The 16413-nt window shown below is 42.5% G+C and overlaps 3 protein-coding genes across 3 annotated transcripts; all 3 read left to right on the forward strand.

Annotated features, from left to right (window-relative positions):
* The first annotated feature begins 1148 nt into the window (after window positions 1-1148).
* Window positions 1149-3304, forward strand: LOC139479462 (uncharacterized). The gene is made up of 2 exons (XM_071262309.1): window positions 1149-2291; window positions 3278-3304. The coding sequence occupies exons 1-2, from the start codon at window positions 1149-1151 to the stop codon at window positions 3302-3304; spliced, it is 1170 nt and encodes a 389-aa protein (XP_071118410.1).
* An 809-nt stretch (window positions 3305-4113) lies between these two features.
* Window positions 4114-5173, forward strand: LOC139480522 (uncharacterized). The gene has a single exon (XM_071263617.1). It carries the CDS (start codon window positions 4160-4162, stop codon window positions 5171-5173), a length of 1014 nt encoding a protein of 337 aa, XP_071119718.1. The 5' UTR covers window positions 4114-4159.
* Window positions 5174-13285: 8112 nt separating this feature from the next.
* LOC139479463 (uncharacterized) lies at window positions 13286-14539 on the forward strand. Its single transcript, XM_071262310.1, has one exon. It carries the CDS (start codon window positions 13286-13288, stop codon window positions 14537-14539), a length of 1254 nt encoding a protein of 417 aa, XP_071118411.1.
* The last annotated feature ends 1874 nt before the right edge of the window (window positions 14540-16413 follow it).

The following is a 16413-nucleotide window of genomic DNA, read 5'->3' on the forward strand; positions in this document are numbered from 1 at the left end:
AATACAGGTGTTTACAACTATGACTTGATTTCATGTATTCAAAATGTTCTAAACAATATTGGTTTAAGTTATGTATGGTTGTCACAGTCTCCTGTTTCATTTTCCTGGCTCAAAGCAACAGCTCACTCTATTTTAGCTGATCATGCTAAACAAACCTGGAGCTCTGAGGTGGAAAATTAAAAAAAAAAAGCGTAGTCTATTCTCTCTTGAAACCACAATTTGAATTAGAAAATTATCTGACGTCCCTACCCCTAAATAAAGCTATCCCTCTACTTTTATTTCGTACTTCATGCCATCACTTACCAATTGAAAAAGGAAGATGGAATGGGATACCTGTTTGTGAAAGAAAATGTAAACTGTGTTTTATTGATGATATTGGAGATGAATTTCACTATATTTTTAAATGTCCATATTTTACTAAAGAAATAATTTTGTATACCCCACCTACATATTCTAAAAGACCTAATATGATTAAATTTCAAAGACTTTTCACTTGTAAAGAGATATCTGAATTGAAAAACCTTAGTAAATTCTGTAAATATGTAATGCAAATTGTAAAATCTTCCGGCTAACCACATATCCGCTATTATAATGTGTATTTTGCTGTCATTGTCTACCTCATATGCCCGAGGATCTCAGCCTGAGCGTAATAAAGTTCTGCTATTGCCGAATGTAAAGTACCAGCAATTCCTCAGTGGCAATCTATACAACCTGAAGTTAATTTAGAACTGGCAAAACTTAAGAAATCTGAAACTCATCAATTACTGTAAAACGTGAAATTAATGCGTCTCCAAAAGAATGCGACTGCTGGCCCCTAGCCAAAAATGCGACTTAATATGAATAAGACACCCCCTCGTTTCAAGCATCAGTGGATTTCTATCTAAACAAAATGTCTTCTGTCAGGTTTACAGGAGAATCCTCACCATAATCCAACCTTACATTAATCCAATCACACATCAAATAGCACCGCTGGGTAGAGTTCTTCAGCTTGGGATCGTAGCGTGAGGACGTGTTTATTCGAGAGCTCTGATAGCCCTGATAGCTAACCGAGAAATTGAGACACGAACAAGATTGACATGTACAAACTGTAAGTCTACATTCAGACATTGTATAAATATATGCGAAAATCTTATTATTGATGAGCAGTGATGGAGGCGCATTTCGTCCAAAATCATTCACAACATCAGAATGCCAACACGGATTTGACTACCATGGTTCATTCCATAAACCAGAGGATGCAGTGTGTTGATAGCATTGACAGTAAATTAACTATGATTGACAATAAGCTGACATCTCTCGACATTACAATGATAGAGACAACACTTCGCGTTGATAAGCTTGAAGCCTGTGTGAGAGAGACTGCATCAGAAAACAAAAAGCTGAAACAACAGGTACGGGAGCTTACAGAACAGAGTACCGATGATCGGGACAGGTTGTCGAGAGATGTAGAAGACGTGTTTTATGACATAGACTCCATATACCAGGAACAGCGAGACCTGAAAGAATCTGTCATTGACCTGAAAACACGCTCTATGAGAGATAATTTACTCTTTCACGGGATCCCGGAAATGCCTGGAGAAGAACCCAAAGAGGTAATTAAAGGTTTCTTAAAGAAAGAAATGAAGTGTGACACAGACATTCACCTCTTACGTGTACATAGGATTGGCCCTCACTTATCTAACAGACCACGTGCTATAGTGGCAAAATTTGCAAATCCAGACGAGCGGTGGGAAATCCTGACTAACACAAGACAGCTGAGAGAAACGCAATTCGGTGTTAGTGAACAGTTTCCTCAAGAGATTGTGCAGAGACGAAGAGATCTACTCCCCATTTTCAAGGAAGCAAGGAGGCGTGGTTTGAAGTCTAACCTCACAGTTGACAGACTGTATATAGACGGGAGACGTGTGTACCCAGGAGACGACCCGTTTATAGATCTCACCCCACGAGGCCCTCCCCCCAGCAGGAGATCATACGCAAGTGCCGTCGATCGGTCAGACAACAGACAACCCAACAAGATGGCGAGGACTGAGGATGTCCTCATAACTTCCCACGAGAAACTTAAGATACTGTCTCTTAATGTGTGTGGGATTAGGACAAAGCTGTTGAACCCCGATTTTGTGAACGATGTGTCCAGATACGATATACTGTGTCTGACTGAAACTAAAACGTGTGATTTAGATGCTGTGAAAATCCCAGGATTCTCAGTTCATATGAATAACAGAACTAACGCACTGAACACACGTGTATCTGGCGGGATCATTGTAGCCATCAAAGAGACACTATTTGACAAGGTCAGCGTCATCGAAAAGATGCATGATATTGTTTTATGGTGTAAGATACCAAGTGATTTCCTGCATGTTAACGATGACCTTATCCTAGGAACTGTGTATATACCACCAGAGCAAAGTAGATTTCATTCACCGGAAATATTTACAACACTAGAAAATGATATCATTCGTATGTCAAACTGCTCACAGTACATGTGTATTGTTGGTGATATGAATTGTCGTACTAAAAATCTTCCGGATTTTATCATTTTGGACGAATATTTATGTGACAATGATATTATTGACGAGGAATTATTGTTTTCAAATGTACAACTTCTAGTTGACACCGATGTAAAGTTAGATAGAATATCAATGGATACTGAAACAAACTGTAACGGGTATAAACTCCTGGATTTATGTAAAAATAACGGGCTGTATATTGTGAATGGAAGATTAGGCAAAGACAAGGGTATTGGTAAACTGACATGCAGAAATGCCAGTGTGGTCGATTATTGTATTGCATCAGCAGAAACATTCCCATTAGATAGATTTTGAGGTACAGGAGTTTGACCCGATCGCGTCCGATGTACACTGTGGCTTATCGTTAACCTGAGATTGTACAGCACAACAACTATCTCCAGTTATAGATGATGACAAGGATGTACATGTACATAAACTTGTAAAAAGATGGGTTCCTGATAAAAGTGAAACTTTTTTATGTAATATCGATAAGGTTGCCATTACCCATCAGTGTACAGAATTAGATGCATGTAAAGACCAAATAGAGCGAAATGACATTAACCAAATTGTAAATAAACTCTCTCAGACGCTGGTTACTGCGGCTGAAACTACTCTAGGTACTGTAAGAAATTCTAGACATTCTGTACATAAGCACAAGCATAAACCCTGGTTTGATGAAAAATGTAAATCATCACGTAGATTTTACCACAAGCGTAAATGTATATATGGAAGGACTAAAGACAGTAATAGCAAAGCTATGTACATTTCAGCTAGTAGAGCTTATAGTAAAACCCTAAAGAAGGCATTTAAGACATATCAAAACAAATGTGTCCAACAACTGAGGGAATGTAAGGATAGTAACCCTAAGAATTTTTGGGAAATTTTAAAATCATTTGAACCAAAGAAAACAGCAGAAAAAATCAGTATTGACAATTTTTTTCAATTTTTTAAAGATCTTAATCAAAGTTCTGATGATAATGACGATGTTTTTGCCAATAACACAAATTACGATAATCATGATGATATCTTAGATTGTAGGATTACAGAAGAAGAAATTATGTCAGCTGTCCGTGCATTGAAGAACAATAAGGCTTGTGGGTTGGATGGTATTTACAATGAGTACATTAAAAGCTCTATTCATGTTATGATGCCGGTTTACGTAAGGCTTTTTAACCTCGTTTTTGACACTGGAGTTTTACCTGAAGCTTGGCTTGTTGGCAAAATAAAACCAATCTACAAAAACAAAGGAAACAGAGCTGACCCAGACAATTATAGAGGTATTTCTATCCTAAGCTGTTTAGGTAAATTGTTCACTACACTATTGAATAATCGTTTACAAGCTTACTCAGTTCAGACTAATCTGATAAGCGAAGCGCAAGCAGGATTTAGAAAAAAATACTCAACAATTGACAATATGTTTATTCTTAAAGCTCTCATTGATATCTATAGAAACCTTAATAAGAAGTTGTATTGTGTTTTCGTCGATTTTAGCAAAGCTTTCGATACAGTATGGAGGTGTGGTCTGTGGTCAAAAATGATAAAGTCTAATATCAAAGGAAAATGTTTGTACTATCTGGAAACTTAAAGTCAATGTTGACAAAACGAAAGTTGTTATTTTTGCCAAGCGCTCCACAAATAGAGTCTTTAAGTTTATGTTAAATGGCTCGTTTCTTCATGTTGTTAAAGAATATGTTTACCTTGGTATTTTATTTACAAACACTGGTAGATTCTGTAAGGCACTAAAGAGACTGACAGATCAGGCATCTAGAGCAATGTACGCTGTATTTCGTAAAATTAGAATATTAGAAATTCCTATTGACTGTCAACTGAAATTATTTGATCAACTTGTTCAGCCAGTATTGTTATATGGATCTGAGGTGTGGGGTTTTGAAAATACTGTTGTCATTGAACGTGTACATCTTAAATTTTGTAAATATATTCTCAAGTTAAAACAGTCAACACCCGATTACATGGTATATGGTGAACTAGGGAGGTATCCTCTCAGCATTTTCATTAAGATAAGAATGATTTCATATTGGTGCAAGCTAACATCATCACAAACTAGCCTTTCTAGTATAGTATATAAACTTATGTTTCAAATGTCCATTGCAAATCCAGATTACCATTTCCCACTATTAAAAGAAGTAAAATGCATTCTTCAAAATATAGGCTTTAATTACATTTGGCTGTCTCAAACCTTTATTAGTGCCGCATGGTTGAAACAAAATGTGAAACATGTTCTCATTAATACTTTTCTGCAAAGATGGCGAGAATCAAAGGAAAATTCATCTAAAGGTTACTATTATAACATGTTTAAAGAGTTACCATCTCTAGAACCCTATTTACTAGAACTACCAATCACCTTACGCATCTCTCTTGCTCGTTTTAGAACAGCAAATCATAGGTTACCCATTGAAACAGGAAGATGGTATAATATTGTGAGAGAGGAAAGAAAATGTACATTGTGTAAAAATTTTATATGTGATGAAATGCACTTTTTATTAGAATGTCCAAAACTCTCAGAAATTAGAAACAAGTTTTTGCCTCAATACTACTGTATGTATCCTTCTGGCGTAAAATTCTCTCATTTGATGTCCATTACTTATAAGCCAACTCTATTAAAACTGGCAAGTTATATAAGATCATGTATGGAAATGTTCCACTGACATGTTTTCTTCATTGTATCTTATTCCTGTGTCCAATTACATCTCTGTATCACTGCTGTGATTTACGAGAATAAACATCATTCATTCCTTCAGCTTAAACAACCGTGTTGGGTGGCGTCTGTCTGGACTTGCAGGTGTGATCAGTGATGACGCTTGTCTTAACCCTGTGACAATTCACAGGATGTAATTAGTGTTTGAATGACATTGTTTATATACTTGTAACAAGTGCTGCTCAATAAATAGTGATGTGGAATACATACCACACAACCAGTTATATCCACACAATCTTACCAACTCCCCAACAACCAATCTATATTCACGGCCGAACTTATGGGCATGGCCTCAGCCCTGCATAACCAACAATCTAAAAACAACAATAAAATCCTAATTCTCACCGACTCCCTTAGTGGACTACAAGCCCCCCAAAACAAAAATACCAAAAAACGACCTAAATTAATAAACCAAATACTTAAAAGCTCCAACGACCTAACAAAAGCAGGCAAAAAATAACCTTCTTGTGGATCCCCGCCCACGTAGGAATTTACGGCAACGAAAGCGCCGATAAAGCAGCTAAATTATCTCTCAAAATACCAGAAATAAGCCTAAACCTACCCATCTCAAAATCAGAAATTAAAAGTGTTAACAAACAAAAAATAACCAAAAAAATGGCATAATCAATATCAAAACACAAATAGCCAAATCAAAAAAGTGCTCAGAAAACCACCAGCCAAACCAAAAATCCTACACCCCTCAAAAACAATTGACAGATCAATTACAAAACTCCAAACAGGACACACTAACCTAAATAACCACCTTAAAAACTTAAAAGGCACACCACAGGCAACTGCCCCCACTGCAAACAACCCGAAACCACAGAACACGCACTCATCCACTGCTCCCACTACAAAACACACAGAACCACACTACAAACCACCCTCAATCTAAATAAGGTTCCTACTCTAGATGAAATACTAAACCCTCAAAATAAACTAGAAAACTTCAAGGCCCTAGGTGTATTCCTAATCAAAACAGACCTAATTAAGCACATCTAAAAACTCATTAATATACCAATCCAAAATCCAATAAACATACAAACAAACACCCACCTCACCCGGCTCCCTTAGTTCCCTCCTCCACCCACCTCGGCATTTATTCCAAATTTAAAAATTCCAAAAATTCAATATAATTAAGCAACCCCTAAAAGCCCCCTCTTGGGTTGCACACACCACTTTCACCCTTTTCGGAATACACTAAATGGTCTGGCCAGGCCCGTGTGCGAAATACGCTACAGTCGGAAAGCGCACGTTAAATCTTCTATATCAATCAGTCAGTCACATAGTTGTTTGTTTTCAGCGTATGTCTAAGTTGGTATTTCTGCTATCCAAAATGTCTTATTGTTGATATAAATGCGATGTTTAATAATGCGAGCAAAGACCACTCGCATTTTTCGCATTTAATTCACGCTCGCGTTAATTTCAAGATTTACAGTATTTTATCAACAAGAATTTCATGAACTGAAAAACAACTACCAATTTCATACCAGTATTTACACAGATGAGTCAAAAGATGATGAGAAGGTATCAGTTGCAACTGTTACTAACAGCTGTACTATGTCAATACGACTGATGGAAGCTCGATTTTTACGGCAGAAGCATAGGCTATAATATTAGCTTTGCAACATAGTGAAAAGTCTTCTAAAACCAGTCTATCATAATTTCTGATAGTCTGTCCTGTCTACAGGCAATCAAAAGCGCTCTTAATAATCCAACGTCACACACAAAACTCCCATATTCTGATCTAAAACCTTCCATCAGACAATATGTGAATGATCACTGGCAAAAAACTTGGAATACCAAGACTCTGAACAAACTTCATGCTATCAAACCACTGATTGGAGGTCAGACTTGTTCTGGTTTATATCGTCATGATGAAGTTGTTTTACAGCGGTGCCGCATTGGCCATAGTTATCATACACATTCATTTTTATTGAAGGGTGAAGATCCACCTTTTTGTATCCCCTGCAATAGTCCAAATACTATCAAGCACATTTTGCTTGATTGTGTTGATTTTGCACTCATCAGACAACGCTTTTTAGGATAATTTTCACACCTTATCTGAACTTTATAATACAGTTTCTAATCACTTGATTTAAGCATATTTAAAAAAAATCAAGCTGTATGATAAAATATAGATTCTTATCTGAACAATCAGTTTTACCCTTGAATGTGATATTGACCGAGGTTTTAGTGATTTTCAACATCACTTTTATAATGTTTGATTCCATAGACATTTGATTCCATTAGACATTTTCTCACCACGAATAGCTGCAAGATTGCTGATGCTGCGTTAAGCAAACATTACTCACTCACTCACTACTTGGTAGTAGGTCAGCTGTCCCCTACAACATATCAAATCTTGAGGCGTCAGAAGCCAGTTATCAGCGTCCACATAGATCAGTTAAAACCGTTTGAGGGTACTCCATGTCCCAGTTATTGGTTGAATCAACCAGAGGATGATCCTACTCCTGCAGAAATCCTGGAAGATGACCCCACTGCTGCAGAGGTCCAAGACCTCACATTTGCGGACATGGAGGGGTCATATTCAGAGGGGGCAGTAAGAACGCCAGTGGCTATTAGAAATCGTGCGTCACGGACTGTGAAACCTCGGATAAGGTTTAGTCACAGTTAGATGAGAGGGGGATGGTGTTGATAAAGTTGTAAATAGTTTAAACTGTTGTTTGATTGTTTGTTTTTTTTCGTCTTAGGGGCGAACCTTTACCATTATATTTCCTACTGGGAAGAATAGTCCTGCTTATAAAGTTTTGCTTTCAGATGGTATTCGAAATTCATGTAAGCGAAGAGGAAATGACAGTGGTCTGCGCAGTGCCAGGGTGCAACACTCCTCATTTTACAAAGTACCGGCAGATGGTCCCCACTGGGTCCTTGCACACCAGCCAAAACATAACCTTCGGGAGTGCTCCATCTGCCGGGGAGTATTTCAAAGGAAGCCGGATGCAGAAAGACACGCAAGGACTCATCCATTGCCGGCCTTTATAACCATTGTCCAGAGAAGGAACCGACGGATCAAGGACCCAGGAGACTGTCTCCTTCCCAAGAGAGACCCTGTTCCAGGGCCTAGAAGAGAAGTCAGGGACCAAGCGAGTCGTGAGGCTCAGGAAGAAGGAGAACAGCAAACTTCACTTTGATAAAATAAAACAGGATCATAAAGGTTTCCAGATAATCTTCCCCAATCGGGGACTCATTTAACGCCGCCAGAAAAATCTCACAAATCTTTCAATATACGGTAACCGAGCTTTTCACACGCGGAGTAATTAGGGTAAACCCAAAAGAAACTAACGAAGACCTAGAAATGTACACTAAAGAAGCTAAAGAAAATCAGGATATGTACCCTCAACCCCAAATCGCAAGCACACGTAGAATAACATCAAACAGAAAATATCTCCAACTTCAATAGTCATCATAAATTTCCATTAATCGGCTAAACACCCAGAAGCCCCTAAGTTTATCTCCTTCGGAGCAGCAACCAAACTAGAAGTAAAACCTTACATTAAACAAGTCAAACAATGTTCAAACTGTCTCCAGTACAACCACACAGCTAATCAATGTAAATTTCAAAAATCTAAATGTAAGAAATGCGCGCAAACAGACTGCCCAGGGACATGCACACCTTGGTGCATTCACTGTAAAAGCATAAACCACTCCTCACTCTCCAATAAATGCCCACACAGACACACCCTAACACAACAGGCCAACAAACACATTAACAAAGACACGGCAAAACTGCAAACTAAAAGACAAACACCGCATACATCCAAACCTCTCCTACCCACACCTCATCCATACAACCCGCAGTCGCAACATCCACACCCGCACGCAAAACAAACCGCAATCCTACCACCACAACACTACCTAGCACCAAACAGACCACAGCCTCCATGGCAGCAACAACTCAACCCAAGCATGCACAACCCGAAAACCCAGACAGTAGGGAAACTACAGCTAGACCCAACATACAACTCAAACACAACCATGCACGCAACCCATCCCCATGGAGTGTGAGGAAACTAAAACAAATCAAATCGAAGACAACGAATACACAGGAGACTAACGAAATCACCTACTCAGCCCCCCCAAAAACAAAATTCTCTAAACGCAAAACCCCACAAATATCAAATAACAAATTAAACAACTTTACTGTCCTACTCGCTTACATGCTTCAGGAAATAAACCCAAACGCTAGCACCAAATACCTCCACTCAGTGGCCTTAGTAGTTGGTGGCGTCACTTCAGGACCAGTCATGCTTCCAGTTTCGGCGGTGTGCGCATCCGTGATGACGTCACTTCCGGTTCTGGTGATGCGTGCGCATCCAAGATGGCGGCATATCCGTTTCCGATGGCGTGCGCATTTAAGAGGGCGGCATCTCTGTTTCCGGGTGCCGTGCGCACCTCCAAGAGGGCGGCACATCCGTTTCCCGGGAGGAGGCGACCATAAGAAGCGCTCGTACCATATGAAAATATCAAAATTGAAAGAAGCGCTTGTAAAATCCTTTATGTTCATTTTTTCTTTGTTTTGGTTTGAGGGTCGTCAAAGCCATGGATGAAACCGTTCTATTGGGAGAGATGGGTGGCCCTGAAAAAGGCCGTTTGAAAACAAACTGGAAACTGGAAATGGGAGGAAACTGTAGGAACACTGGAACACTGGAAAAACTGGAAACTGGAAACGATTGGAAACTGGAAAAACAGTGGAGCAGCATGTCCCATGGGTTAGTCACTTTGCGCAGATGATCCATCTTCTTCTTCTTCTTCCTCCTCTTCCTCGGACTGATGACGTCGGCGGCGCTTTGAAGGGTGTTTTCTTGAGGGGCTTCTATCCAGTTTTCTTTTCCCTAGATGTGGTGTGATGCCCGCATGGAGTTGTGTGATGCATTCTTTTAGGACACGGACATCGATATGCATAGCTTCTATGAGATGAAGCACTTGTGTCACTGGTGTCGACATGGACGGTGCTGCTGAAGTTTTCTTTCAGACTGGGTTCTGGGCAATCTGCAGCGAAATGACCCACGACTTGGCAGTTGTAACATGGGCCCTGGGGAGTCTTCTGCTTATCTTGACTGCTTATCTTCGGACAGACATAGTGGCGGTGACCGTGAGTGTGGCACTCAGTACATGTCACTTCAGGGCAGTACAGGTAACTGTGACTGTCGGTCTGACACTTCATGCAGCTGTATCGAGATGACATGGTTGATTTTATAGAATGCAGTGTGTGTGTGAGTTTGCTCTGTTCCGGTGCCTGGTCTGCACCTCGGTTTTCAAACACGGACCGAACGTTGTGTTTCTTTTCCATAGGAAATGGATTTTACCATGGGAGAGAAAACACAACCTCAGTTCCACCAATCAGAGCGGTCCGAGCGCAGCCTCTGATTGGTCGAAAACCCAAGTCTCTGATTGGTCAGATTTCTCATGAACGTGATGTGGAATGCCTACGTGGTGTACGTTGTGTCTCCCCATGCAAACGTGATGTCATGTGTGTGTCTTCAAACAGACGTTTATCAATATGATTATTATTATTATTATCTATACCGAGGTGTTGGCACTCGGGTATGTTTACATGCGTTCTGTTACTCGTGTTTCCATGCACACGTGGTGTCATGCGTGTCTTCATGCAAAACGTGGTGTCATGTGTGTATTCAAACAGGCGTTTATCAATATGATTATTCTTATTATTTATACCGAGGTGTTGGCACACGTGTATGCCTCCATGCGTACTACCATGCTTGTTTCCATGCAAACGTGATGTACTTTGTGTCTCCATGCAAACGTGATGTCACGCATGTCCCCATGCAAACATGGTGTCATGTGTGTGTCTTCAAACAGACGTTTATCAATATGATTATTTATCATAATTATATTTAGATGGATAGAGAGCGATCGATAGACATACATGGTGTTTGCAGTGTCTCGTGTCTCCATGCAAACGTGATGCCACTCGTGTATACATACATACATACATACATGCATACATACATACATACATACATACATACATACAGACGTACAATTGTGGTGTCACTCGTAGGCGTGTGCCTACAGACTGGGGAGGGTGTGGGTTCTTTGGGATTGTTGTTTGTGTTGGCAAAGCAAAGGATGAAAGCGTTCTTTCGGGTGAGATGGGTGGCCCTGAAAAGGGCCATTTTGAAGAAGAAGACAATTTTTCTGCTACTGTCCAAGAAGCAACATCATGTCCAATCTTATTGCAAGACAAGGATCGTCGAAGCGGAACTTGCTGCCATATGGGTATGTGATCTTGGTGCCCTGCGTGACACAACTTGTGGGTCCAACAACTAAAAGCTTGTTGGAAACAGGAAGCAGAAATAGACTGAACCATCCACAACAACAGCAGTAACAGCAACAGCAGCAGCAGACAAACGGGAACTTGAATGGGAACTTGAACGGGAACGGGTACGGGAACCGGAACGTGAACAGGAACACAGGAAACGTGAAACGTCCTCCTAGGCAGTCCGCCATGCTACACCTTTCGTGTTCCTCTGATTCACATTCTCCTCGCAGAGATAGTGTAGCTGTAGCTTCTTCTTGTGTCTCACCAGACCAGTTAGTTTGAGGCAGTTGCTGTGTGGGGACCACTTGTGGTGTTCCATCCAAGGATCGTTGTGGGACGCCCATCGTCTCAGCCGCACGCCACATTGGAAACGGTACATACCATCGGCACCCTGAGTGTAGACAAAGCCAGCATGGGCCATCTCTTCAGCAGTCTGACACATTTGCATCGGTCACTCTTCAAACGAAGTGAGCCTTCTTTCAAAGCATAGATAATAGGGTGATGGTCTATTACTGAGCGGTGACATCCCATTACCAGCATCCGTACTCTTACTCCAGCATCCATGAGCATCTGCGCTATCAGTCACCACGTCTCCCTCACACGTAGTCGTAAAGCTCTTCTTTGTCTCAGCCATTCTTGATGCGATGATGATGATGATTTTCCTTTTTTCACAAGTGACACTGACCCACTCAAGTGGTTGTTCTCTTGTTTTATAGGAGAGGAACCAGATCGAAAATGGCTGCTTCCTGATTGGTTCAAAACGCAGTGCGCTGATTGGTCAATTCTAGTGCCTGGCTTGCACCTAGGTTTTCCAAAACGACCCGACTCTTGTGTTTCTTTTCCATAGGAAATGAGTTTTTCCATGGGACAGAAAGCACAACTTGGCTCGGGTGATGAGGCTCCACCCAACGCCACCGTGCTGCATTTATTCCATCATGATCACCACTACGATGTGATCACTTCCATGCCAGGCTTTTATGCATCTAGCTATTACTGCGAACGCTGCGACCACCGTTACGATCATCCTGATCACCATCCCTGCACCAAGCAATACCGTTGCCACTGTTGCCTCCACTCTAGCTATTGTGGACCCAATGAAGAGTACGGGATCCCTTGCTTGACATGTCAACGCTGGTTCCCAAATCAACAGTGTTACACCCAACATCTCCAGTCACTGTCAGAGGGAAACCCCAGCGCCTGTCAATCGATTCACAGGATCCCGGCCTGTTTTCAGGTGATCTGCACCTCCAGCACGCCGGGAATGGAGTTCACATGCGGAGAGGGTAAACATCGGTACAGTGTGGATGGCTATGATCCAGCGACAGTCACCATCTGCGAATTCCTGGGGTGTTTCTGGCATGGGTGTCAGACATGTCACAAGACCAAGCGTGGAGAACCTCATCCCGTCCTGGGCACATCAGTGGGAGCATGTTTTCTCCTGAACCAACACCCGGACGTGAAACGGGTCGTCACCTTGTGGGAGCAACAGGAGCACTCAGCTTTGTGTGCTTTCTTGCAGGGACTCCACTGTATCCACTTACCTGGTCCGCTCAACCCACGCGATGCCTTCTATGGAGGACGCACCAATGCCACTTGATTATGCTACGAACCCCAAGAAGGTGAAACCATCAAGTATATCGATATCTGTTCACTTTATCCTTACATTTGTAAGACCGGAGCGTTTCCCGCGGGACACCCGACCCTTCTCCATCAACCACCTGTGGACACGTTGTTTGAGCTGAAAGGACTTATCCAATGTCGTGTCCTACCCCCAAAACGGCTCTACCATCCGCTACTACCCTACAGATCGGGTGGCAAACTGCTCTGTCCTTTGTGCCGCACATGTGCCGCACATGTGCCGATACCCGGTCAGACTCACCCTGCAAGCACACGGATGAAGAGAGGTCATGGGTGGTTACGTACGCCACCGTAGAACTCCATGAAGCCGTGAAGAAGTATTGTTACAAGGTGCTTCAGATCTTCGATGTTTGGCATTTCAACACCTTTGCACAGCATGACCCCAACACCCAGCAAGAAGGACTCTTTGACACCTATATCGACCGTCATTTCAAGGAGAAGCTCGAAGCCAGCGGATACCCCGGGGGATGTACCGATCACGACGCTTACATCCAGGAGATCTATGACAAAGAAGGCATTCGGTTGGACAAGGACCACATCGAGAAGAACCCAGGACTTGGCACTATTGCCAATCTCTTTCTTAATTCGCTCTGGGGCAAGTTCGGACAACGGTTAGACTATATGAACGTCTATATGAACGATCCTGCGCAGTACTTTGCCTTGTGGAGGGATGAACAAAATACCATCGAGGATGACACCGTCGTCAACGAACACATGGTGGAAGTGACCTATACCCACAAGGAAGAATTCCAAACCCCTCACTTTCATTTCAATGTCGCCATAGCTGCTTGGGTCACCACACAAGCACGTCTCAAGCTGTACAAGACCCTTGCCCTGGTGGGTTGCAGGGTCTTGTACTTTGACACGGACAGCGTCATTTACATTCATCGACCCCACGACACGAATCCAGAGCTGGGCCATTCATTGGGTGAGTTGACAGACGCACTGGACAGAAACACCATCAAGACGTTTGTGTCAGGAGGCCCCAAAGACTATGACCATGAGTTAATGAACCCCAGACCCGATGGAACGCGCACGACCTGCAGAGTGCGAGGGTTCACCTTGAATTACAGAAACCAACAACACCTCAACTTTGACACCATGAAAGGACTGATACTGGGACAACGGCCTGGGAAGGAGGGGGAGAAAATCAGCTTGGATTACCCTCATCAAATCATTCGTAAAGGACATCGGCATGGGAACACCCGAAAAGACTGCCGCACCATTTACAACAAGCGACGCCTCGTCTACGATGAAACCACAGGGCTGCCCGTAGACACGCTCCCCTTTGGGTACAGAGACGACAAGATCATTTTTAATTCATACCATTGGGGTGTCGCAACGGATCAGAAAAAACGGATCAAAATCTGACCAATCAGAAGCCTGGGTTTTCGACCAATCAGAGGCTACCTTTGCCCTGGGCGGCCCTCTGATTGGTCGAAACGAGGTTGTGCTTTCTCTCCCATGCTACAAGCATGACCCTATGGAAAAGAAACACAAGGGTCGGTCCAGTTTGGGAAACATGGAGGCTCAGAGCTGGCACCGGAACGGACCAATCATGAAGCAGGGTGTCAGTGTCTTAAAACTGACAGACACTCTCCGGTCATCACTTTTCAATGAAACGGTCAAACCAACAACATCGTCCCTCTGATTGATGTCCCTCATGTTGTGTTGGCAGTTGGCATTTTATCTGGAAGAAACACGTGTTTGGAGAGAGTACCATCAAGTGTTGACACACATCCGTGAAGACTTGGAAAGAAACAACGAACAGAAAATCCGGACAACATCAAGTCAAAACTTATGAATGCCATGACAAGGACCGACATGGGTGGTAAAGGGAGTGGAGATGGGAACGGTGAAATGACTGCTTAAATGTGGGGTGAAGTGTACAATATGTTGTGTGCGAAGATAAAGGCTGACGACGTGTACGCTAAGATACGTTTGAAGATGAGAAAACTGACTGAACCCAAGACAGTAGCACCGAAGAAGACCCAGAAGAAAAAAAAACAAGCAAACCAGCAGCAGCATCAACAACAACAGCAGCAGCAACCACAGCAGTTGCAACCACAGCAGCAGCAGCAACCACCACCACAACTACAGCACCAACCACAACAACAGCAGCAGCAGACACCGAAACGAAAGAGACATCCTTTTTGAAACCTGCAACAACTGCAACACCTGCAAAAAGACGACCACGGAAGAAATTGTCTCTGACGATCCCTCATCAAGAACAGCTGTAAGTAGCATGCTATTCTTTGGGATGTGTATGCCATTATGATGATGATGAGTATCACGATGCTCGTGGGTATACTGAAGGGTTCTTTTCTTGTTGGATTGACAGGACACCCATCCTTCCTTCCCCCGATGTCAGTTCAGCACAGTCCGTGTTAGAACAGTGGTGGGAACAAATCCCTCGGGAGCCAACCTATTCGCCTAATGCGCCTGTGATGATGACGACCAGTGGCGGTGATGATCATGAAACGCTCAAACTGGCAGCCCTCCCTTCCATGTATCTGGACACACACCCCTGTTTGATGCTTCTTGGTCACCAGCATCACCGGAGGATTTTGATGTCTTCTCCTCAGGTATGCCCATGGTTTGCAAAGACGACGGCAACGTTGACCAGGATCCTTTTGGAGAAGCTAACTCACTCCCCTACAACGTGAATGTAGTGTCTGCCAACACAACAACATGTTAAGATACATAAGCTGCAACAGTGGTCAAGTGATGTGTCATGTCTGTTTCAGGGAGGCCATAGACTGTACCTGTTTTACTGATGGGTCCCTAACATGGTTGGTGTGATGGAGGACCACATCTTATGGTGACCCCATCATCACTCGAAGAGCTTGAAATTGTAAGAGCTTGAAGATGGAAGATGGAAGATGAAAGGTTTTCGTGTTGTTGAAGGGACATGCAAAGCACTCCCTCCTCAGTTGTCTTTTCGTATTTCCTATGTATCTGGTTGTTGTTCATTATTTAACAGTGATTGATTGAACTGACTCTTTGTGTCTTGATTGATCTCAACTCCAATAGGGTGCCGAATCGAGGGTAGAGGCTGAGTTGAGATGTCGTCTACGTAGTCTGTCTGTCTGTCATGTCAGTGCACATGCTTGTTGTAAAAAAAAACAAAGAAAAAAGTAAAGAATAGATAAAAGAAAAAGGCCATGCTTGAACGATCAGCTGCCTGGTGTCAGTCACCTAGTACACACCACCACCACCACCGCTGCCGTTTGTCAGTCAGCCCA

This window comes from Haliotis cracherodii, unplaced genomic scaffold (genome assembly GCF_022045235.1).
Source record: "Haliotis cracherodii isolate W230 unplaced genomic scaffold, xgHalCrac1.p SCAF_4, whole genome shotgun sequence".
Classification (NCBI taxonomy): domain Eukaryota; kingdom Metazoa; phylum Mollusca; class Gastropoda; order Lepetellida; family Haliotidae; genus Haliotis; species Haliotis cracherodii.

Coding starts and splice junctions, on each gene's coding strand:
- LOC139479462 (XM_071262309.1), top strand. CDS start 1,149: ATGGAGGCGCATTTCGTCCAAAATCATTCACAACATCAGAATGCCAAC. Junction 2,292..3,277: donor AAGAGACACTATTTGACAAG/GTCAGCGTCATC, acceptor TGTACATTTCAG/CTAGTAGAGCTTATAGTAAA.
- LOC139480522 (XM_071263617.1), top strand. CDS start 4,160: ATGTTAAATGGCTCGTTTCTTCATGTTGTTAAAGAATATGTTTACCTT.
- LOC139479463 (XM_071262310.1), top strand. CDS start 13,286: ATGTCGTGTCCTACCCCCAAAACGGCTCTACCATCCGCTACTACCCTA.